The 23,320-nt window shown below is 39.6% G+C and overlaps 1 protein-coding gene and 1 long non-coding RNA gene across 2 annotated transcripts; one reads left to right on the top strand and one right to left on the bottom strand.

The window, feature by feature from the left end:
- Window positions 1–1,223: 1,223 nt before the first annotated feature.
- LOC103480278 (solute carrier family 12 member 3-like) lies at window positions 1,224–20,529 on the top strand. Its single transcript, XM_008435171.3, has 28 exons — window positions 1,224–1,403; window positions 1,997–2,185; window positions 4,203–4,359; window positions 5,220–5,354; window positions 5,530–5,605; window positions 6,466–6,561; window positions 7,611–7,750; window positions 10,144–10,254; window positions 10,370–10,481; window positions 10,572–10,702; window positions 10,779–10,863; window positions 11,103–11,260; window positions 11,382–11,489; window positions 11,583–11,706; window positions 11,819–11,920; window positions 13,228–13,383; window positions 13,497–13,596; window positions 14,898–15,009; window positions 15,177–15,311; window positions 15,629–15,735; window positions 15,895–15,977; window positions 16,079–16,147; window positions 17,191–17,295; window positions 18,173–18,284; window positions 18,454–18,540; window positions 18,798–18,933; window positions 19,017–19,084; window positions 19,195–20,529. Exons 2-28 carry the CDS (start codon window positions 2,016–2,018, stop codon window positions 19,331–19,333), a joined length of 3,114 nt encoding a protein of 1,037 aa, XP_008433393.2. The 5' UTR covers window positions 1,224–1,403; window positions 1,997–2,015; the 3' UTR covers window positions 19,334–20,529.
- LOC145548838 (uncharacterized) lies at window positions 5,732–18,820 on the bottom strand. The gene is made up of 3 exons (XR_014084828.1): window positions 18,706–18,820; window positions 18,196–18,309; window positions 5,732–6,531 (listed from the first exon to the last, which is right to left on the bottom strand). It is a non-coding gene; the product is annotated as an uncharacterized LOC145548838 (long non-coding RNA).
- Window positions 20,530–23,320: the final 2,791 nt, after the last annotated feature.

Here is a 23,320-nt window from a genome sequence, read left to right as displayed (position 1 = left end):
AACTATTTGTCCACAAATATAAATCATTCTCACCGCTCACTCAATGCAAGTTGAAAGTGCGACTACGAGTTATTCGTGCGGTTCACGTAGCTGCGCAACCAGAGCTAACGCGGTGGGGTTTGAACTCCTATCTTGATCAAAAACTCATAATTCCTGACGGGGTTGTTGTAAATATCCATACAGGTCAGCCTGTGTGCAGTTTGAGTTAAAGGAGGCGCGCGGGATCCGCGCAGAGGTTAACTTAATCCAGCTACTGCAGCGCGCGAGGCAACGCGCAGAGGGGCCAGTGATGTGATTGGTCCAGCTTTAAATACATCTTCTATAAACTATATGCATATCTTTTAGGAATAAATCTGATCCACCAGTGAAGCGCTCAGAGCAATAGAGACGCTTGCAATCCATATAAAAAAAACGTTATTATTATTATTATTATTATTATTATTATTATTATTTCCCTAAAACCATTAACAAGAAAGGCTTAGCCTGGCAGTGGGGCTAGTAAAGCATGGCGGGCCGCCAGGGCACAGGCCTATAATACACTGGGTGAAATCCTGAGACAGATATGACAAGGGATTCGAGCAACGAGGCACACCTGGGAAGAATCAAGGGGTTGACAGGACAACGGACACAGAAACCTAAAATAAACACACAGAGAAACTCAAATCCTCACACATGCACAATGTCGGTCCTTGAGGACAGACTGTGGACACTATCGCCTTATATGGACTCATTTTAAAAAGTTTCTACAAGTTTGAATTTCAAACTGGTTTTCAAAATTAAAAGTAAAGAACATCTCCATCTGAAATGGAAAAAAAAAAATCTAAATATGGGATAATGTTGTGCAGCTCTGTTTTTTGTGGCATTCGTACACAGCTTAGGTAAATGTAAAATTTCAGATAAACAAATTTTGGAGAAAAAAAAGTTGATCGATTTCACTTTGGGTAGCAACATAAACAAGTCGTATTAATCTTTCAAAGCCACCATGGCAACTTAGCACCCGCTTGTTCTCCCTGTTTACTCTAATAACTTTGCCGCTACCAAATCAGCGGCTCACGCTTCCATTGTTTTGTGTCTAAAGCTCACATTTCCAAACACCAAATTCCAGAAACTAGATGTCACATCCATAAAGCCATTGTAGAACCGAATTTGCATATGTGTGATTGTGTACGCACATACCTTTCCGTGTGCATGCTTCTTTCTGGGTGTTATTTGAAGACAGAATGAGTGTGATTATGTATGTGTGTCTCTTTCTGAGGGGGAGGAAAGTGCATGGAGTAAATGGGAGGGACGTAACCTGCCTTACCAAGGTATAAATTGCAAGAGTTTTGCGGTGCGTTGATAAAAGATGAATGTTTGATCTGGGCACAGATCAAGCAGCTCTTTCATCAGCTACATAATCACTTGTGAGTATAAGATTTATTCTCTTTCTTTCAACTTTTTATTTGACATTAGAGCGAATAACTCCTTTTCAGAGTCAAAAAATGGAACGTGGATTAAAATTTGTTCTTTGCTTCTCATTTGGGAGAGACTTCAGATTTCATAATGTCTTAAATTTGTGTTTGCCAGAATTTGTCATATTGTTATTACCAAGTATGATGCGAGTAAAACGTCACGTTGCTGGGGGAGTTCACACCAAAATAATATATCATAAAGCATATACAAATTTCACTTATTTTGTGCACTTAGACAATGTACAGTAAGTCAGAAAATGAAAACTACACTATGTGCAATGTGGACTCTTCATAGATGATGCCAAAAAGATTCAAAACTAAAGAAAATATCAATATCTGCTCCATATTGTTTATTTTTTGGCATTACAAAGTTATATTTACATTCTTATCAAATTAGGAAAATTTGCAGTGTTTTTTTTTTTTTTAGGTTTTTTTTTACTCTCGAAAGTCTTGCATGCTGATTAAAAATATATATAAAAAAGTGAATTTCTTAATTTAGTGTATTCTAGTTAAATGACTTAGTATTTCTCTGTATCACTCCACAGGAAGCACAAAGACGCGCTGATGGGGCAGTTTGCGTCCAAACGTAACTTAACTGCCGGGGGGGCGCACTCTTCCACCAATGAGGAGGGACCTCCCAGGTACTCCTCACACCACTTTGATGGCAGCTCCGTGAATGGAGGCAATGGGCTCCGAATCCCTCCCACCATCGTCGTCTCCGATGAGGAGTCCAGGTTGGTGCCGTCATTAAGAGTTCATTTTCACATTTTGGACAGGCTTTTTTTTGTCAATAGGAAGAGCACTTTTGCTTTTGAATTGGGTTAGGAATGGATAACAAATTGCCCGTCCTCCCACCCTGCTGTGTTTTACTTCCTATTGTCATGATTTGTGGTTGCGGCGGTGAGGAAAGACGCAGGAAGGCCAAGGTAGACATGAAGAAAATAATGGTTTAATGATAAATCCAAGTAGCTGATTCAGGAACACACGGTGTCAGAAGACACACACGACAAAGCACGACAAGGTCCCGACAAGAGACAAAGACAACAAGTGGGTTTAAATACACAAGGAGGATAATCAGGGAACGAGAAACACCTGGGAACAACCAGGACAGGACTCACAGGGGAACAGAACTAAATAAGCACAGCAAAAACCTCAAACTAAATACACAGAAAACACAGATCACAACAGTTACCCCCCCACCCCCACCCCCCTCTCCACACACACACCCAAGGGCAGCTACCAGATACCCAAACAACAAAAAGTAAACAAAAGAACAACTCATCACGGTGGGTGGAGGGACGATGGACAGAGAGCAAGAGTCCACAGCGAACAACACGGAAGAAATTCCAAACAAAAAAGAAAATCAGCATGGCCAAAGCAGGGTCTGCCATGGATAATCCAGGGCGGACCCCTAGAGGCGGGTCCGGCGGGCGTGGCCGTAGCTGGAGCCGCGGGGGGCGGCGACCTTTTGGGCCCAACCCCGGGCTCGGGAGTGCTGGCAGGGGGCGGAGACTCGGTAGCACCGGAAGGGGGCGGAGACTCAGGAGCCACATCAGCAAACTCCGGGGGCGGAGCCACAGGAGACTCGGGAGGAGCACAGGGAGGCGGAGACTCGGGAGGAGCACAGGGAGGCGGAAACTCGGGAGGAGCACAGGGAGGCGGAGACTCGGGAGGAGCACAGGGAGGCGGAGACTCGGGAGGAGCACAGGGAGGCGGAGACTCAGGAAGAGCACAGGGAGGCAGAGACTCGGGAGCGCCGGCAGGGTGCGGAGACTCAGGAGCCACATCAGCAAACTCCGGAGGCGGAGCCACAGGAGACTCGGGAGGAGCACCGGGAGGCGGAGAGTCGGGAGCACTGGCCGGGGGCGGAGACTCAGGAGCCACATCAGCAAACTCCGGGGGCGGACCCACAGGAGACTCGGGAGGAGCACCGGGAGGCGGAGAGTCGGGAGCACTGGCCGGGGGCGGAGACTCAGGAGCCACATCAGCAAACGCCCCCGGAGACTCGGGAGGAGCACAGGGAGGCAGGGAAGCAGCAGACGCCCAGGGGCCAGGATATTTGGTGGCTCAGGGGAGCAGTAATGGCGGGGTCCAACTCCGGGCGGGCAGATCGCCAGCCGCGATCCCCTCAACAGCCTCGGGCTGGGAGAAGCTCCTCCAAAAAACTCCTCTTTAGACCTCTGCCACGCCCTCAGTCTTTTGGCTGGGTCTTTTTTTTCTGCGTTCCTCACCTTGATCTGGTCGGGTCCTTCTGTCATGATTTGTGGTTGTGGTGGTGAGGAAAGATGCAGGAAGGCCCAGGTAGACATGAAAAAAAATAATGGTTTAATGCAGTGTTTCTCAATTCCGGTCCTCACGCCCCCCTGCCCTGCATGTTTTAGGTATTTCCCTTGTGCCACACACCTGGATTGAATCTGTGGGTGATTAACAGGCTTCTGCAGCACTTGATGGCCATGCAGTCATTTGAGTCATTTCATAGTGTAATTTTAATAACTTTACAGAGGAAACTAAATGAGAATGCCCAATAGAAGGTTGTGTTAATCTTCTGTTAATCTTCAGCAAGTAGTTTACTATGTTGAAAAGAGAAAGTTGTGGGTGTTTAACAGACTTTAACAAGCACCCATCAGTCACGCATCCTAGAAGATTTGCTCTTTACTCACCCTGTGCTTACAACAAACAGCATAATGGAGCTGGAAGATATCAAACAAAAGCCACAGTTTGACAGACATGGTTCTGCATCTTGTCATGCAGCACATCAGAGCGTCGCGGCTCCAGGGCAGAGCTGCGCAGGTCCTCCGTCTACAGTACCATGGACCTGGTGCCCCAGCTGGAACATTACGCCAATACTTTGCCACGCCAGACGACAAAGAGCAGGCCGACTCTTGAAACCCTGCGCAAGACATTTGAGGTACGTTTGTCCTTCAGTTTGTGCCATTTGGCAAATTTTTCCATTTTATTAAAGCATTGTTCTGCTATGTGTACTGAATTTCTTTACATCAGTGGCAGCATATGGGAGAACATAAGGAGTGCAACCGATGAAATGTAGCCCCTTTAAATGAAATATGATAAATAAGCTTTAAAAATGTATTATTCAGACTACTGCAGTATTATGTAAAATGTACTTTTTTTTTTGCTTTACATTATGTTATAATCAAAGTCATACTTTAAGTGTTGCCTTGAATCTTTCATGCATTTTTATGAAATCCTTGAACCTCTCATGGGAACCATTCAGATGTACAAAATGTGATCTGAACCTTTCTCCGCCTTCGAGGCGTGGCTCCTTTTTGGAGCTGAAGTTTCCAAGCTTCCACCTCACAAAGCAGCCCTCTATGTGACTCCCCCACTCAGCTCCTTCAGACTAGCCAGAGGCAATTAGCAAACACTTGATGGAGCATCTGCTAAGCTCATTATAGGAGCTACTAGTGCAACGGTGGTAAAAATGCTGTTAAAGGTTTAATAGAGGAGCCATGTTCTAATGACTTCCTGAAGGCAGATTGTTGGGAAGAGAAGAACTTTCTTAAAGAGACAGAGGCCACATTTTAAGGTGTTACCCAGAAATGTTTGATACACATAACACTTTCATAACAACTGAAGGTTGTTTCAACAATTGAATCTGTTGGAGCATGACAGATTTTAGAGCGTCTGTCATGCTCTAAAATATTTTGATGTACCTGGAAAACACCTAATATCACCCCTGTAAACAAATTATTTAACAGTTTAAGCCTGTCAGACGGTTTAGTTTCACTGGTTCTTTCCTTTGCATTAAAGGTTGTGGAGATCGGAATGGACGGAATGTCCACCTCTGACTCAGGCAGCCTGCCGGAACCAGATATGGAAAACGAAGAGTCTGATGGTTCTAAGGGATCAGCTCCAATTAGATTTGGCTGGATAATCGGCGTCAAGGTCAGATTTTGTTTCTTAATACTGAATTTAATCCGGGTAAAGGAAATGTTAAACATGCTACGTTCATGAAAAAAAAAAAAAATCACATTTCTGAATTGGCAGCTAAATTATCAGCACATTCACCTGGTCACTATGCAAATATCACCTGGTTGTTTTCATTGGTCTTTGGAAACAGATGCGCTGCATGCTGAATATTTGGGGCGTTATCATGTTCCTGCGTCTGTCATGGATCACGTCTCAGGCCGGCATTGGTGAGTCATCGCTTCCGGGTTTCTGGAACTCAGTTTATTTGATGGTCTAGCACTCACCGCACTAAATTTCTTCTTTCTTGTCTTGAGAATATATTGATTTTCTGGTAACACTTTATTTGAATAAACATGACATAACACCTGTCATAAACATGACATAACACCTGTCATGAACATAAAGAAGTCTTTATGAATGTTTATGACAGTTGTTATAAAGTGTCGTTCTGTAAATAATGACACTTTGAATGCAAAGTTGCTCTAAAAGTTGCACTGAAATTCCATTTAAAATACCAACTTTGCATGAAATTGTCATTATTTACAAAACCATGCAAAGTTGGCATTTTTAATGGACTTTTAATCTTATGCACACCCCTTCAAATAAAGTGTTACCGATTTATTTTATTGTTTAATTCATTTTACCATTGATATTACTGGAACTTTCCATGTTATCACAGGTAAATAAATCTGGGAATTTCTACAAAATCTTTCATATTCCATTTAAAAATGTAAGACTTAATTAACCCTTGTGTTTACAAATGGGTTCCAACCGACCCCACTCCTGTAAAACGTGTATCATTTGCCACAGTCCTCTATGTTTGCCTCAGTCCTTGCACGCACAAGGAAATGTAGGGCAGAAAACCCAAACACAATGTGGTAAAATGGTGTTACACATTTTTTAAAACTGTGAATGAATTATGTTTAATAATATGGATACTTGATTTGGCATGTACATCTTGGAAAGAAAAACAAAAAATGACAAAACAGGAACAGATTTGCTAAGTTGTTATTTTCTGAACATGTTCAAGAAGGAAATAAAATAAGTTATAATTATGACTAATAAATATGCATTCCTCTGATGACAGTGTTGACTTGCGTAATTATCCTGATGTCCGTGGTGGTGACCTCTGTGACTGCACTGTCCATCTCTGCTATTGCCACCAATGGGAGGGTGAGATCAGGTGAGTCCATGTGCAAAGAAATGAAATGTAAACATTAATTTGCATTATTGTAAATTAAAAATGATGCACACTTTGGGGAATACATAGCTTGGGCCATGAGTACAAACAAATTATACATCACTTTACTGACTGAATTTGGTGGACGCTTGAAATTTTTGTACTCAGCACAGAAATATGATGGGAACAATGGAATGATGCACAAAATGTATCTGTGTAAATAGAGTAAACAAAAACACTATTATTAATTAAATTTGTTATACAACAAAGTTAGCAATGGAATACAGAAATGCTTGAGAATTGCCTTGCAAAGATCCTTACTCTGTTTTATTCTGACAACCTGCTTTTACTGCTAATGAATGATAACAACAAAGACAAAAGTACTCACTTTCTTGTACAAATTTATATAAATTGGCAATGGCTGCCTTTCCATTGACTTGAAATTTGAGCAAATTCCGAAAATAAATTTCCCAATGTAAACATTAATTTAAAAAATTGGGTTCTTTTGGGTTCTTTTCATAAAAAACACTTATTACATTAAGACATTTTTTGAGCTGGGTTGAAGTGTGTGTCATTTAACAACTTATCGCATGACCAAACCTATTCACGTGATTTTAACTGTACTTCTTATTTAATAGAAACATTCAACAGTAGTGGTACATCAGCAAAGTTTTGCTCTCATTTGTTGTGGGATTTAGAAATAATGCAGGAGGTGCATTTACAAATCTGCCAGCAGTTCCATTTGTCGAACTAGACATCCTGATAAAACTCGGGTTCTTTTACTCTCTGGTCATTTTTGTTACCAGAAAAAAAATCTTTCTTTCCAATTCACAGATCTACACTATTTTGTGTATTTCAATCACACAAAATCGAAATAAGACACATTAAAGACTGACATGGCAAAGTGTAAACATAAGCAAAAGGATAGGAACAACTTTGAGAAGCAACGCAAATCTTATAGCTATAAACTGTTTTATTATTTTTGTATTCTTTTGTTAGTTTTCATAAAAATAATATTTTTTGTGTGTGTGTGTGTGTGAAACATTTTGCAGGCGGAGCATATTTCATGATCTCTCGTACGCTGGGTCCTGAAATCGGAGGACCAATTGGACTGGTGTTTGCCTTAGCAAACGCGATGGCCTGTGCGCTCCACACTGTTGGTTTTTCATTGGTGGTTCGTGATTTGACGCATGTATGTGGATCTGTTTCATCTTGTGTCCATACTTGTTTTACAAACAGGATTCCAAAAACGTTGGGACACTATGCAATGATGTGGAGGTGCCAACATCTAATATTTTATTCACAATAGAACACAAATCACAGATCAAAAGTTTAAACTGAGAGAATCTATCATTTTAAGCGAAAAATATGTTGTTTCAAAATTTTATGACGTCAACAAATCCCAAAAAAGTTGTGAGAAGGTCATTTTAACCACTGTGTGGCATCTCCCCTCCTTACAACACTCAGACGTCGGTGGAGAGACGAGACCAGTTTCTCAAGTGTAGAAATAGGAATGCTCTCCCATTCATGTCTAATACAGGCCTCTAACTGTTCAATCGTCTTGGGCCTTTTTTGTTGCACTTTCCTCTTTATGATGCGCCAAATGTTCTCTATACGTGAAAGATCTGGGCTGCAGGCTGGACATTTCAGTACCCGGATCCTCCTCCTACGTAGCCATGATGTTGTGATTGCTGCAGAATGTGGTCTGGCATTATCTTGTTGAAAAATGCAGGGTCTTCCCTGAAAGAGACGACGACATCTAGATGGGAGCATATGTTGTTCTAGAACCTGAACATAGTTCTCTGCATTAATGGGGCCTTCCCAGACGTGCAAGCTGCCCAGGCCACCAGCACTCATGCAGCCCCAGAACATCAGTGATGCAGCTTCTGAACGGAGCGTTGATAACAACTTGGGTTATCCTTGTCCTCTCTGGTCTGGATGACATGGCGTCCCAGTGTTCCATAAAGAACTTCAAATCGTGACTCCATTTTGCCTCACTCCATTTTAAATGACTCCTGGTTCCCAATCCGACCCGCCTCCACATTTGGTCCGGCCCCCTGTACAATACCAGAGAGCATTCATATTTTTTTTCATATATTGTAAATATGTGGATTTTTCTTCAACCACCTTTAGCAGGAAGTGGTGTGTCCTATAAACTGTGGGTGTTTTGTTTTGCATAGTGCATTGCTGCCATCTGTTGGACTTTTAGGGAACTGCTTGACTTTTATGTTATTTAATCAGTACGGTTGTTTGCTAGCGGTAGAGCAGATGAACACACGTGTTTGTTATGAACGCCGTATTCCAGGTCGAATTCTTCGAAGCAATGCCTGTAAGTAGCAGCTTATACTTCAAAACAAGCATTTATGTTAACATATGAGAAATTCATATGTTAAAGTTACTTTCCCTCAATGGAATATATGCTAGTCAGTCCCAGTGACCATTTCACTAACGGTTTTTGCTCATGTGCTTTCTGGGTAAAAATCAATCGAGTAAGGCTCACTCCCCCCCACCCCTCTTAAACAATTTCCGGCAGCGCAGGTGATAACCGTGTAACACTTTTTCTGTTACAAACTGACTCCGGCCCCCCACCAGAGAAGGGAAAAGTTATGTGGCCCTCACAGGAAAATTGGTCCCCCAAATTGGGGACCACTGCTATAGAGTTTCAGCTGGCAGCGGCGGATGGCACAGTGGATTGTGTTCACTGACGATGCTTTCTGGAAGTATTCCTGAGCCCATGCTGTTATTTCCTTGACAGTGGCATTCCTGTTTGAGGTGCAGTGACGTTTAAGGGCCCGAAGATCACGAGCATCCAGTAGAGTTTTATGGCTTTGACCCTTACGCACAGCGATTGTTCCAGAGTTTCTGAATCTTTTGACGACGTTATCCACTGTTGATGATGATAACTTAAAAGTCTTTGCTATTTTACGCTGGGTAACACCATTCTGGTATTGCTGCACTATCTTTCTGCCCAACAATGGTGGAATTGGTGATCCTCTTACCATCTTGGCTTCAGAGAGACACTGACACTCTAAGAAGCTCTTTTTATACCCAATCATGTCGTCAATTGACCTAATTGGTGTTAATTGGTCATCCAGCTGTTTGTTATATGTTCAGTTTCCTTTTTCCAGCCACTTATTTCTACTTGTCCCAACTTTTTTGGGATTTGTAGACACTGTGAAATTTGGAATCAACATATTTTTCCTTAAAAATGTTACATTTACTCAGATTAAACTTTTGATCTGCCATCTATTTTCTATTACGAATAAAATATTGACATTTGCCACCTCCACATTATTGCATTCAGTTTTTATTCACAATTTGTTTAGTGTCCCAACTTTTTTGGAATACAATTTGTATTCAGAGAGAGAAAAAAAAAATCATATTTCTAAGTTCAGTGAGTATGTTTTAAGGTGATTTTAGTGTATGGCAAAAGAATATCTGTGAAGGTTTTCATGCATATATTTTGGAAAATGATTTAAACACACATACAGGTAAGTATTTACATAAATGTTTTCATCATATTGCTTTCATATAAAACCCCAATGTGTTGTATAGCTTTTTTGAGAATCATGTCACTCATTTTAGGAATTTGGTGCCGTCATGGTGGATCCAATCAATGATGTTCGCATTATAGGCGTAGTCACAGTCACGATTCTTCTCATGATTACTCAGGCTGGAATGGCGTGGGAGTCCAAGGTGAGCCTATCCGTGGAAAATTTTGTGCGACAAAGTAACACTGTTTTGCTTAGTTCATAAAATGTTCTTTGACTTAAATATTGTTTTTAAACAACTTGCTTTGTGTTGCTTTCAGACCCAGATTTTGTTCTTCTTAGCGCTTATGGTGTCCTTTGCAAACTATATTATTGGCACCGTAATCCCTCCAACCGTTGAGAAGCAGGCTATCGGGATCTTCGGATACCGAGGTAAAGAACTCTTCACTTTTTCACGAAACACTTAGTTCGACGACGTAATTGGAAACGCAACTCCTGACTCGATGTCAACGCTCTCTACAGGCGATATTTTTGTCCAGAACCTCACACCAAACTGGCGGGGCGCTCAAAACGATTTTTTCCGGATGTTTGCCATTTTCTTTCCTGCTGCTACTGGAATTATGTCCGGGGTCAACATCTGTGGAGATTTAAAGGTTTGAATCTCAACAAGGCTGAAAGAAAAACATTGAGCAACAAGGAGCAAGGTGATGATCAGCTTTCTATTTGCAGGACCCTGCAACAGCTATCCCAAAGGGTACATTGATGGCTATTTTTTGGACAACACTCAGCTACCTGGTGATAGCAGTAACTACAGGTAGGTAACTTTTATAACATTACTACCTTCACCATGTCTAATTATTGATTGACTCAATATATCTTTGAGCTTGCTGAAGTTGGTGTTTGGCAATACTGACATAAAAATTGTTAAAATAAAAATGCAAGAGGTCATTTTCGATTTTAGAGTCCATGTAGTAAAGAAACTGTAGTTTTCCAAAAAATGTGATAAATACCAGAAAGCTCAGCTCAAACTCGGAGTATTTATTTTTTTTCCAGGGTCATGTGTGGTGCGGGACGCCTCTGGGAATGCAAGTCACATCCTGACGGGAAACAACACGAACGGATGCGTGGGACTGGCGTGTAACTTGGGTTGGAACTTCACAGACTGTACCCAGTCGCAGACCTGTCGATTTGGACTCGCCAACAGCTTCAATGTATCAATCAAACTCATTGTTATGGATAGATAGTCCAGTTTCACATAAGTGTCATTTATAGTCTTTAAGCATGGCTGTATAAAATGATCTCCTGTTGACTTTACTCAAATATTCTAACCAGGTTCTTGGACAACTCTCCGGTGTTTACTACATCATCATTGTGGGAATCTTTGCTGCCACTTTATCTTCTGCCCTGGGTTTTCTTGTCTCTGCTCCCAAAATCTTTCAGGTGAAACAACGTTCAACTAAAAGTATTCTGTTTTATACCACTAAATTGCGTGTCAACATTGAATAAAAAACAACTTTCCTGTCTTTTTTTCAGTGTCTGTGCAATGACAAAATATACCCGTACATCATTTTCTTTGCGAAAGGTTATGGGAAAAACAACGAGCCACGTCGAGCTTATATACTCTGCTTCTTAATTGCAACAGCTGTCATCCTGATTGGTGTGTGTGATGTGATCATTTTTTTTTTTTTTTTTTTTTACAAATGATTGTTCATATTTTACACAGGTTCACAGTGTAAGTTTACAGTTTGTCTTTTTGCTGCCCACCACAGCGGACCTTAACGCCATCGCTCCCCTGATCTCCAATTTCTTCCTTTGCTCCTATGCCCTGATTAACTTCAGTTGTTTTCATGCGTCCATCACCAATTCCCCTGGTAAGTCGCTTACCTTTATTTTAATTAATGTATTTGCAGTTAATATAATCTAAAATTTGTTATTAAATAATTGCTGGTTCTAATGACATAGTGTAAATAACAGAGACCCATTATGGGGTTTATTTTAAGAGCAAATTATATACAATGAAGGTTATTGAGGACAAAATAAATATTCATTAAATTTGGAACATAGATGAAACAAATCACCTTCTAAGAGGTTAAGAGGCCTTCTACTTTGTTCTAGTAAAGCTCATCTAAGTGAGCACATTAATATTTTCTCATGACGAAGGGAGATTTGTTTATTATGTATTTATTTACGTTTTTTGTTTGTTTTCCCCACAAGCACGCTCAAAATAGGTTTCACACTGAATCCTGGGCCACTCTCGTACAAAGAGTCTGGAACATTTTACTTGTTCTGACAGAGATTTGTAAATTTGAATAGATTTTCCGAACTATAGAGCGCACCATACTAAAAAGCCTGGAAATGTACATACTGTATATAAGCTGCTGGTATCTCTGCTGCTCTCGGTTTTCCATAAGGACCCAGCAGGGGGCAGCGTCCTAATAAATCTTCTGGATATATTAAGGACGCAACCCTCCATTTCCAAAGCCCTGTCGTGCCTGCTGCTAGCATGTGCTTGTTAAATGAAAATGAGCGTGTTCTTCTTTGATTTACAATTTTGACTTTGAATGATTCACTTCCTGCTAAAGAGCCCCCTGGTGGTTGAAGAAAAATCCACAGAAAAGCCGCACCAGGCTACAAGCCGCATGGTTCAAAGCTTAGGAAAAAAGTAGCAGCTTATGTCCGTAAAATACGGTAAGTAACAAAAAATAAATAAAGTCAGGCAAAAGAAATTTGTTCCAAATCAGTTTCTTTGTAAACTATATTAAACGTTAAGAAAAACTGCAGGTCTTTGTCTGGTGAATTTATGGTTAAAAAAATCTGTTTTCCATTCAGTGAGTAAAAAATCCAGAAATTTTACTCAAATAAGAGTGGAAAGACTTCATAATAAAATAAGTAAAGTAAAAGTCAGCATAGTAAAAATATTCCTAAAAGTAATTTTTTTAAGTTACTCAAGTAACTAAAAGTAACTAGTTATACTACCCAACTCTGCATGTAACAACCTAAAGTTCTGCCTCCTTATTCTCTGTATGAGTCAGCTGGTTTAGCATCTCAGTTCACAGCAGATTGGACAAACGTGACAACTCCTCTTAGAGAGGAGTATCAAAAAGTACATCTGGTCATTTTAGACAAACTTTAAGCCCCACATTTAAGGTAGACAACACTTATTTGTCGACTCTTTCAGGCTGGAGGCCGGCCTTCCAATACTACAGCAAATGGACGGCTCTGTTTGGAGCAGTCATATCCGTGGTGCTGATGTTCCTGTTCACCTGGTGGGCTGCTCTGATCACCTTCTCCATCATCATCTTCCTCTTAGGATACGTCAACTACAACAAACCAAGTGGGTGCAGCTCGTTGAAGCTGAGCTCAGTTCAGCTAAGAGACGAACTGGAAACAAGCAGAAAACGTTCTGCTGCATTTGCTCTTGCTAAGCCACCTCTTCACTTTCCACAGAGCTAAACTGGGGTTCGTCAATGCAGGCCGGCACATACAACATGGCTCTGTCTTCCTCCGTCTCTCTGACCGGAGTGGAGGATCATGTGAAGAATTTCAGGTGAGTCGTCATAAAGAATATTGCAGATTTTCAACATATTTTTATAATCCCAATAATGATCCTTCCTTTGTTTATTCATTTATCACATTTTCTTACACATCCAATTCCTGGATATCTTTACTTATTTTAATTGTACACGGTTCTTTAAAAGTCCTGTGAGTAAATATATTTGCCCATTTAGCCACAATAACAGGACTTTTCAATATCTAGCAAGCTATTTTTGCAATTTATTGTCTATTAAAAGAGTGCCACTCAGAATAATTTCACTCGATGCTATACGGGAGATAGCACAAAGTGTGGCAGAATTACGGTACATTTGACTGGATTGTTGCCGACATGTTTTGTCTGGAAGTGGTTCCCAAAGAGTGGTGGCACAGTGCAGCTGCAGGGGCGGCACGGGAAACAGTATGGACGAATGAAAGAAAAAAAAAAGTTGCACAAACGTTTTTTCACTGTAAAAATGGTTCGTAGTGTGTTTTGTTGCAACCTGAAGTGTGAAATAAACTTCAGTGGAGTTTGAAAACAAAATATGTGTATAGGATTACGTCTGGTTGAACGATGCGTTTGCCCAGTTATTTGTTTTTCTCCTTTTAGGGGGTAGAAGGTTTATGGTAATTCATAAGGGGGCCCAGAAAATCTTTTGGAACCACTGGGTTAACCAATGAACCAGTTTTAAATTAGACCTTTTTGCATTGCCTTGCACATGGCAAAACTAATTTAATCATAATTTTGTCAATTCGTGTAGCAAAAAAAGCTAAACAGGGAATCTGTTAATCATTAACAGATTAACTGTTCATTAACTGTATCAGTAACAATTAATGGAACAAAATAATTTAGTTTTAATAGAAAACTGTTTTAAATGTTTGAAATTCAGGCAACATGGACCATTTTTCAGGCTGTTTTGCTTTTTTCCCTGATGTGGAAAACAGTTTGAAACTATTCTCAGCAACAACAGTGAGAATTTTTTTTTGTGTGTGTGTGTTTTCTTTTATGGGCCTGGGGGGAATCTTAATGTAAAGAGTTCAATAAATGGGTGCAACATGTCTGTTTGTTAGTAGAAATCCCATTTAATATTATAACATAAAATCTAAAGGAGTGGCTTTAAAAAAGACAAACACATTCTATTTGAAGATGGTCAAATGGCCTAATAAAGTCCACACTTTATTAAATCCCCTCAGAGCTCTTTGGACTTGAAACGTAAAGAAATTAGGTTGATTTGAAACTTTTGTACACGCAAACATTCTTTCCAAAGCATTTACCAATTCCCATTTGTTTTTTTGCTTTCTCCTGCCTTCTACCAGGCCCCAGTGTCTCGTCCTGACTGGTCCTCCAAACCAGCGGCCCGCACTGGTGGACTTTGTCGGCTCCTTCACGAAGCACATCAGCCTCATGATCTGTGGCGATATTATACTGGTACTGGAGCTTTTGACCATATATACAAAGAATCCCTTTAAAAAATGAGCATAAAGCTACATTTTATAAACTCTGCAACTGTATAGCTGTATTTCTGGTTTCCTTCAATCCCATTTTCCTTCACTGAATCTTCCTATCAATGAAATTTATTTTTTTGCCCTTTCTAGGAGCAGGACAGGAAGATGCGTCCTCAGGACGACACAAACAGTTTGGTTAAGTGGATGAACAAGAGGAAGGTGCGGTCGTTCTACACTCCCCTGTCTGCTGACAACTTAAGGGCTGGAACTAAGCAGCTGCTTCAGGTAAGAAAAATTATTTATTTAATTTTTTTCACAATACATTTGTTGAAGGAATCCAAGAATACCAAAGATAAATATCGCAGTAACTACCAATTCAAACTTAATAGGACTCTAGAAAGGTGGAAAACCTACAAATCTCAGTTTATTTTGGTAAATGCTCCCCATAGAGTGTGTGTTGCAATGAGTGAGGCAGATATCCAGAAATAAACTGTTTAAAAAGGTTAAAAATGACAAACATTGTAATAAGTGTTCCATCAAATGAAGTGCTTTGACAATATTTCATCAAAATCTCATCGTATTAACTGTTCAATCTTTTCAAGGCGTCCGGTCTGGGTAAACTGAAACCCAACACTCTGGTTCTGGGCTTCAAGTCCAACTGGATGGACAGCGCTCCGGAAAGCATCGAGGACTACATCAGCACCATTTAGTAAGATTGAGAGTTTCTTTTCAACCAACTCAAAATATTTCATTTTGAGTCTTAACAGCTGCTGAACTAACAGCAGCTGCGATATGAATGTTAAAAAATTAATATGTTATACGATTTAAAAGATAAATTCAGATTTTGATTTTGTTGTTCTTTTTCCAGTGATACGTTTGACTCCAACTACGGTTTGTGCATCTTGAGGATGACGGATGGACTGGATATCTCTGATGATTTAGAATTTGAAGGTTTATTAATTTTTTTCACAAAATTATACATTTTTGGACTTTACCACATAACAATATAGTTTCTCTAACATGGATCTGACCATGTCGTTTAAACCCCACAGTCAACCAGGGCTTTGAGGCCGATGAAAACGTGGACAATCTGGACCAGCAGACCAACGAGGAGGAAACGGGTGAGGTGGCACGTCAGAGAAAATATAAAACTCTGTTTGTCTGAACTTTTCTACTTCAATAAACAAGGTGGAAAAATGAAATGAAATTCAAAGTAATGCAAGAAACAACTGTGAAGATACTGTGAATGCCAAATGTGTCCAGTCATTGTTTTTGGAGAACTTTCTCTGCCTCTCTTCTGTTTATAGTAAAGAAATTATAGCTGTTGTTGTCATCGCATGTTTTTCTGTTCCACTTTCACTTAAACTAAAAGTTACTCTACTTGCAAGTTACTGACTGATGCAGCAACACAAATTATTAGGCGACATTTTGTGTAAATACATACCTTACCTAGCTACTGTAAATATTGACTCTAACACTCTGTTTCAATATTTCTTGTGTGTTAAAACTCAACATGTTTTTACGATTCTTAACTTATCTTCACAAAGTTGCGACTGGCGTTGCGTGTTCGCATTATTGGTAAATGTCAAAGTTTATCAGGCGTTTGCAGTAAACAAATAACACAGCAACCGTTAAATTTGTCACATAAACATGTGTTACAAGTATTTTTTATCGGATTTTAACACCAAGTTGAATGAAGTTAGGTTCTGTGTTGGTAGTTTTTGTTTGATGTTTCTCTGGATTCATGACTTATCAGTACATACATCGATATCGGTTGATATCGGTCCCTTTTTAACATATCGTATCGCCCTGCCAAATATAATGGACGGATATTTATTTCCGTTTTGTCGCTGCTTGTTTCTGGAGGGGAAGTGGAAGAGGCCGGTCATGTGGTGTTTGTACAGTCATGTGATACCGGTGCCGTGTGGGGTTTTGCCACTTTCAGCAGCTGCGTTTCTATTGCAAATGTGTGCAAAACATTGTTGATATTCTGCTAATGTTTAAAAACAAACGCCGTTTTGCAATTCAGGTGTTTCCATAAATTAAGAAACGCAATTAAAATTGTTCGTGAATGAGTTTGCTCACACAATAAGCCGTTAAAAAAACACGTGTTGGTACATGTGGTATTGTTTTCTTTCCTCTAAAGCTCCTCCTCATCTTGCAGCTGATGACATGTCTGACGAAGGCAGCAGTGATCAGATCAAGACCGTGTTTCAAAACGACCAGGGAAAGAAAACCATTGATGTCTACTGGATCGCAGACGATGGAGGTGAGTAATAAAGACGAACGTCGGATTAGAAAGGGATTTAGCTTTAGATATTTATAGATAAAAGAAAAACATGAAACGGCTGCAAACCTTTCCAAGAGTGATCAGGTGAAGAGGAATAGTAATAATTAGGGTTTTCCAAAAGCAAAAACATGTCCAGACCAAAAATATCTTGAAAGTCTGTCTTACATTTTCCAAAAAACACATAGTGAAGATCTTTGGGAAAATATTCTGTGCACTGATGGGACAAAAATGAAACTTTTTCTAACGTGTGTCACATCACAACACAGCATTTCATAAAAAGAAAAAATATCCACTAAAAAGCATAGTGATGCTGGGAGAGTGCTTTTCAAACCTTCTTACAGTTGGACCAAGACTATGCAGTAGTTTAAAAAATTTAACATGCATTTTATTTCTGTGATAAAAAATGATTTTTTTAAAAATTATTATTTCTATTATCTAATGAGTTTTCTGATTCTTGTGATATAGAAATCTTTGTAGATGTTAAAGGAACAGAAGGTAATTTTGAATGAAAATTATTGACTGTATGAACATCTGTCTGCAAGAGAAGCTGCGAGACATGGATTAAGGATTTACTTATAAAAATAGTAGCTTTTATGTCCAAATACTTACATTTTTTTTTTTAGTAATAATCCATTACTGTGCTAACCCCTTTATCTTTAAACCAGGTTTTAAGATAAACCTGGTTTGAGGTTTTAAGATAAACCATTGTTAAAACCTTAAACCAGGTTTTATCCAGGTTTAAGATAAAACTTGGTTTATCTTAAAACGCCGTTTTAAGATAAATGCGTTCCCGTCACTTCTATTCAGATCAGTGGTGCAAACTGCCACCATTTATAATCACTTTGTCTGTTTTAAGGTCTGACTCTACTGGTGCCCTACCTGATCACCAGGAGGAAACGCTGGCGCCGATGCAAGGTCCGGGTTTTCACCGTGGGCGACGAACAAAACATGCAGGAGGCTCGCGATGAGTAGGTTTTCCAAGAGTGATTTGGACTCAGAAAAGAAAAGAAATGTTTTGCTATTCATCTCTTTGTCGAAATCAAGTTGTTTGAGCACTTCTATACACAGTTTCTTTGATTAGAGTGGATTAGAGAGCTGTGTAATGCAGGGAACATGATATTATCTTATATATTTCAGGATGATGGCTCTACTGAACAGGTTTCGTTTGAACATTAGTGATGTTATAGTGATGACAGACATTGAGAAACAACCTCATCCAAAAAGGTAAGAAAAATGTAATATGTCTTTTTTATGTTTATGAAGCACAAAAAAGTGGAATATACTTTTAGTAAATAATCTATAGCATTGGTGCTTTAACTGTTGGTTTAAAATGTTGAGAAAATCCATTTGTCTCAGATACCAACATAACGGTGTTCCAATAAGACTCACTTGCTTTCACAGGTTTCCATCTGTATGTGTTTCACTTTCAGGCAGTGTGTTTGTTCTTCACAGGAAAATTGACCTTTGCTTCCTCGTTTCAGCTTGAGCAGGTTTGTGGACAGCGTCGCCCCCTTCAGGCTACACGATGGACAGCAGGAAGGCATCTCAGTGCAGGAGCTGAGACAAAACGCTCCCTGGAAGATATCTGACAAACAATTTGAGGCCTTTAAGCTGAAGGTGGGCGTTTTTAGCAAACATTTGAGGCAAAAATATGTTGTAGTAGAATAAAAAATATCTAATATATTGTTTACCTTTTACAGTCTGAGCGAAAGGTGAGGCTGAATGAAATCATTCGGAAGAATTCGAGAAACACCGCTCTTGTTCTAGTGTGAGTACAGATTGTAAACACCTGAAAATGTTCGGATGAAGAAAGCATTTACAGCTAACTGATGGAATCATATGTTTACAGACACATTTATTTCTGTATTTTCCTCGCAGGAGCCTTCCAGTTCCTCAAAGCGATTGCCCCAGCGCTTTGTATATGGCCTGGCTGGACACTCTGACGTGTGGCCTTATCTGCCCCACCGTGTTGATACGAGGAAACCAACAGAACGTCCTCACATTCTACTGCCAGTAAAACTAGCGATGAACCGATCCACATTCTTTCACTTTCGATACGATATCGATATCTGAGGTTTAGCATCGCCCGATAAATTGACTACATTAGTGAAAAAGTGAAAAGTAAACTGCAACAAACCTTGAAGAATGACGGCGCTCAGAGCACAAAGCATAGAATTGGACTGAATAGATCAGCCCCTATGAACCGGACACATTGTCACTGATACCTTATCTAGAATTTTTTTTTTCAATATCTGAACCGATAAAAATATGCAATATCGGATCAGAGCATCTCTAAGTGAAACTTCATGTTTAGTGATGGGATTGCAATAGGAATGAAGAACTGTTCTGTAAATAATTATCCACAAATAATAACAAGATGAAATGTTGAAATATGTGTATGTCTGTAATATTACAAAAAGAGACATAGTTAACGGTATGAAAAAGTGTTGTAGCTCCTGCTGCAGTCAAACGAGTTAACAATGCATAGATATTAATTCATTTATTCTTTGATTGACCACAGATTAGTTTAGTTCTAATGATTTGCATGCATGTAAATATGTGTTGGTACCATTTATTGTTTTGGTGTTTGGTTTGTGTAAGTAGTATTTTTTTCTTGTTCTTTTCTGATCACCCATTTACTTGGTATAAGTGGTGAACTTGCCTCAGGTATAAATGCCAGCTTCTTTGTCTCACTTGTAACATAGCCACTATGTTTGTTTTTGTCTGAATAAATACATTAAAAAGTAAATGTATCAAACTGTTTTGTAGAAAAGTTGCTGTTGTATGATTGTTAAAATTATTCTGAATTTCCACTTTTTAAAACTGATTTTGCGCAGTATCATGCTGGTTTTAGGTATCATGCACGATCAGCGCCGCAGATCATGCATTTTAGAAACTCTTATCAGAACCTGCACCCAGGAAACGCCGCTTGGTGCGAGAGGACGCCACCGAGGGGAAGGAAAGACGCTCTCAGTGAGATCTGGACTTTACTTTTCTTTTTTGGTTGGTACCACTGTTTTTTTCCTCATCTTTTTGGGTTTTTGACATTTTGGATTTTTCATTCTGGATTGGGACGTTGGATTAGAACGGAGAAGTACTTCCAGGATTTTGTTGTTTTTTGAGGATATGGGACTCTTTTGCGGACATTATTCTCATTTTTTTAAAAACGGGAATTTTGGACATTTGTTTTAGAGGTGTTTTTGCTGACACAAACTGAGTCACTTAAATCTAACCTATAATTATTTGAGGGATTTTTTTGTTACTGATCTATTTATCAGAATAACTATTATTATTTCTTAGTATTGTGGTTTTTTGAATAAATCATTTTTGATAAAAATCAACAAATTTCATATTGAGTGTTTGGATATTTATTTTTGGATCAGCTGGCAAGCCTCGCCAAATCACTGATGCAGTCTCAAACTGCCAGAGATCAGCTGATTGAGAAGGAAGCAGCACGCCAAGAAATAAGATGGAAGAATTTACAACATCAGTTTCGGAAACTCCAGGCTCCTGTGGAAGAATTGAAAGGCGAACGACATCATGACGGTAACAACTTGGAGGAGGAGCCTCACATTTATGATGATGAACGAGACAGACAGGACAAACAACCATGCACAACACACCTAGGGACAATTTAGAGAAACCAATTAACCTGACAGTCATGTTTTTGGACTGTGGGAGGAAGCCGGAGTACCCGGAGAGAACCCACGCATTCACAGGGAGAACATGCAAACTCCATGCAGAAAGACCGGGTCCGGGAATCAAACCCAGAACCTTCTTGCTGCAAGGCAACAGCTCTACCAACTGCGCCACTGTGCAGCCCGGAACCATTAGCCACAAACAAGAAATACCTGGAAGGAACCTTCTCAGGAGTGGCAGACAATCACTCCAAGAGTGCAATGAAGACTCACAAAATAATTTAATAAGAGGTCACAAAATAATTCAGAAAGAGTCTGAATCCAAATTCAGGGCATCCTATACAGAACATGTATAATTTTCCTCCTACTTCCAAATCATTGGCTACTTTGTGCTGTTTATCACACAAATCTCAATCGTAAATTGACAAAATGTGAAACAGATCAAAGGGTTTGGATACATTTCCAATAGACTGCTTGTTAATGCCAGGTCTGAAGAGGGTCTGACATTACATGTTGCAGATTGTAAATGCCAAAGCCCTCATTGACATGAACAGGTATAATGTGTAACTTGGACAACACGTTCAATGCAGCAAAATTGCCCACAATCTAAAAGTTGCTGAAAACATATATAGAGCTGAAGAAGATAGCTGCTAAACACATCACAATATAAGCATTTCATCGATTTATCAGTCCTTTAAACCATTCAGACGAACACAACAGAGACACAATCAGATGACTTATTACCCCGCGATAATAACTCAGAAATAGTCCATGGAAAAACCTTACATAACCTTGTATTAAAGCAGAAAGAATGGGGGCCACCGTAAGAAAGGCTTATAGTATTCAATTATGCCGCATGAACTGACCAGTAGATTATTGCGAGGGAACGCAAAAGAAAAACAATTCCCCATGTCCCCTGGAGGGCTCCGTACGGATCAACCAACAGGGGAGCGTCAGAGTTTTGGCCGGGCTTAAGTTTTATGTTGTTGTTTTTGATTTTTTGAAAAGAGCTGGCTGGACGCTAAAGGCTTATTGGACCGGGTAGTTCACACGCCTGCTGTTACTAGCCACCGACAAAGTCACATTTGTTGTGTTTTTAGGAAAAGACAGGAAAAAAAAACAACTATATATCTAAAGAAAAATAATAATACGAAGGAAAAAAAGCTACTGAACTGAGGGTCTGACGGACGAAGGACTCTGCGTGCTGGCCCTTCTTAACGGAACGTTAGCTCGTTGAGGGACAACGTTTAAGGTAGGTCCCACCTCATGTGTTCCGCCAGGTGCCTGTTTTGTGTATTGCTTTTTCTCTTTTTACGAGAGTAAAGCCTATTGTTGCGGGTAAGCAAATAATTTACATTTGTGAATAAAATAAACTTTGCTAAAAATATAATAATTATATAGGCTAAAAAAGATTTGTATTAGTTGTAAAAGCCAAAGACAATATGCTCTCAATGTAAACCGATAGACATCTCTGCCTCAGGCCCCATTTTTAAAAAATATAGGTATAAAACAATCCATTTTAGCGTTGTGCTGCTTTCAGTTGTTTACCGGAAGTGAAAATAAGCTTACAAGTTCATTTCCTGTCGCGAGATGGAATTTATTTTTACTCAGCAACAGGAAAATTGCGACGAAAATTTGCAACAACTACATATTAAATAAGATGAAATCTAAATTAATAATCTGATATTTTCCTGATATCCTCCAGGGGGAGCTATTGCACCACCTAGCGCCCTCTTGGGTCACAGCTGAGGTTTAGTTCTTACCATCTGGTGATCCGGGCTGTTTCTGTTGTCGATAGTGTCGTACAGAGAGCAGGGCTTGTCAGAGGGACTCTGCAGGTTTGCATTCACATGTATTAAGGAGAAAAAAACTCAGTTAGGAAACAATACATCACTGTAAACATTTGCTCATTTTAAGGCTTGTGTGTTACAACTTCAGATGAAAAATCTTAGATATCGGCATGTGAGTTTGTTTGAATCACTGCCTGCGTAAAGAAAACTAAATTACAGAAATGACTCAGTGGCTGGTATAAAGTCACAATAATGCGGTAAGAGAGAGAGAAAAAATGGCACATTAAAGAGTTTCTTACCAGACCTTCTTCTTTTGCAGAAACATACTAGGACTGGGACAAAGCAGGGAGTGACAAAAAAAGAAAAGATGATCTATCTCCAAGTTGCAAAAGTTTCAATGCATATGTAGTAGGAAATCTGCCGACACAGCAACACAGAAACATGCAGAACATGACTCTTAATATTGAACAACAAGATGCCCAAAGGTTATAGCTGCCATCTCAGACAAGGAGGATGAATTCAGATCGTCACGTATCTTAGTGAGAATATTCATTTTCATTGGGATGTTCCAATTCC

Source organism: Poecilia reticulata, chromosome 18 (assembly GCF_904066995.2).
Source record: "Poecilia reticulata chromosome 18, P_reticulata-male-v2, whole genome shotgun sequence".
NCBI lineage: Eukaryota > Metazoa > Chordata > Actinopteri > Cyprinodontiformes > Poeciliidae > Poecilia > Poecilia reticulata.
Note: the sequence above shows the minus strand (reverse complement) of the source record. Positions and strands in the feature narration are given on the sequence as shown.

Bases quoted from the DNA above. Each gene is read 5' to 3' on its own strand.
- LOC103480278 (XM_008435171.3), top strand. From the start codon at position 2,016: ATGGGGCAGTTTGCGTCCAAACGTAACTTAACTGCCGGGGGGGCGCAC. The intron at 7,751-10,143 runs GTATGTGGATCT...CACTCATTTTAG, and splicing joins TGGTTCGTGATTTGACGCAT to GAATTTGGTGCCGTCATGGT. The intron at 11,921-13,227 runs GTAAGTCGCTTA...CGACTCTTTCAG, and splicing joins GTCCATCACCAATTCCCCTG to GCTGGAGGCCGGCCTTCCAA.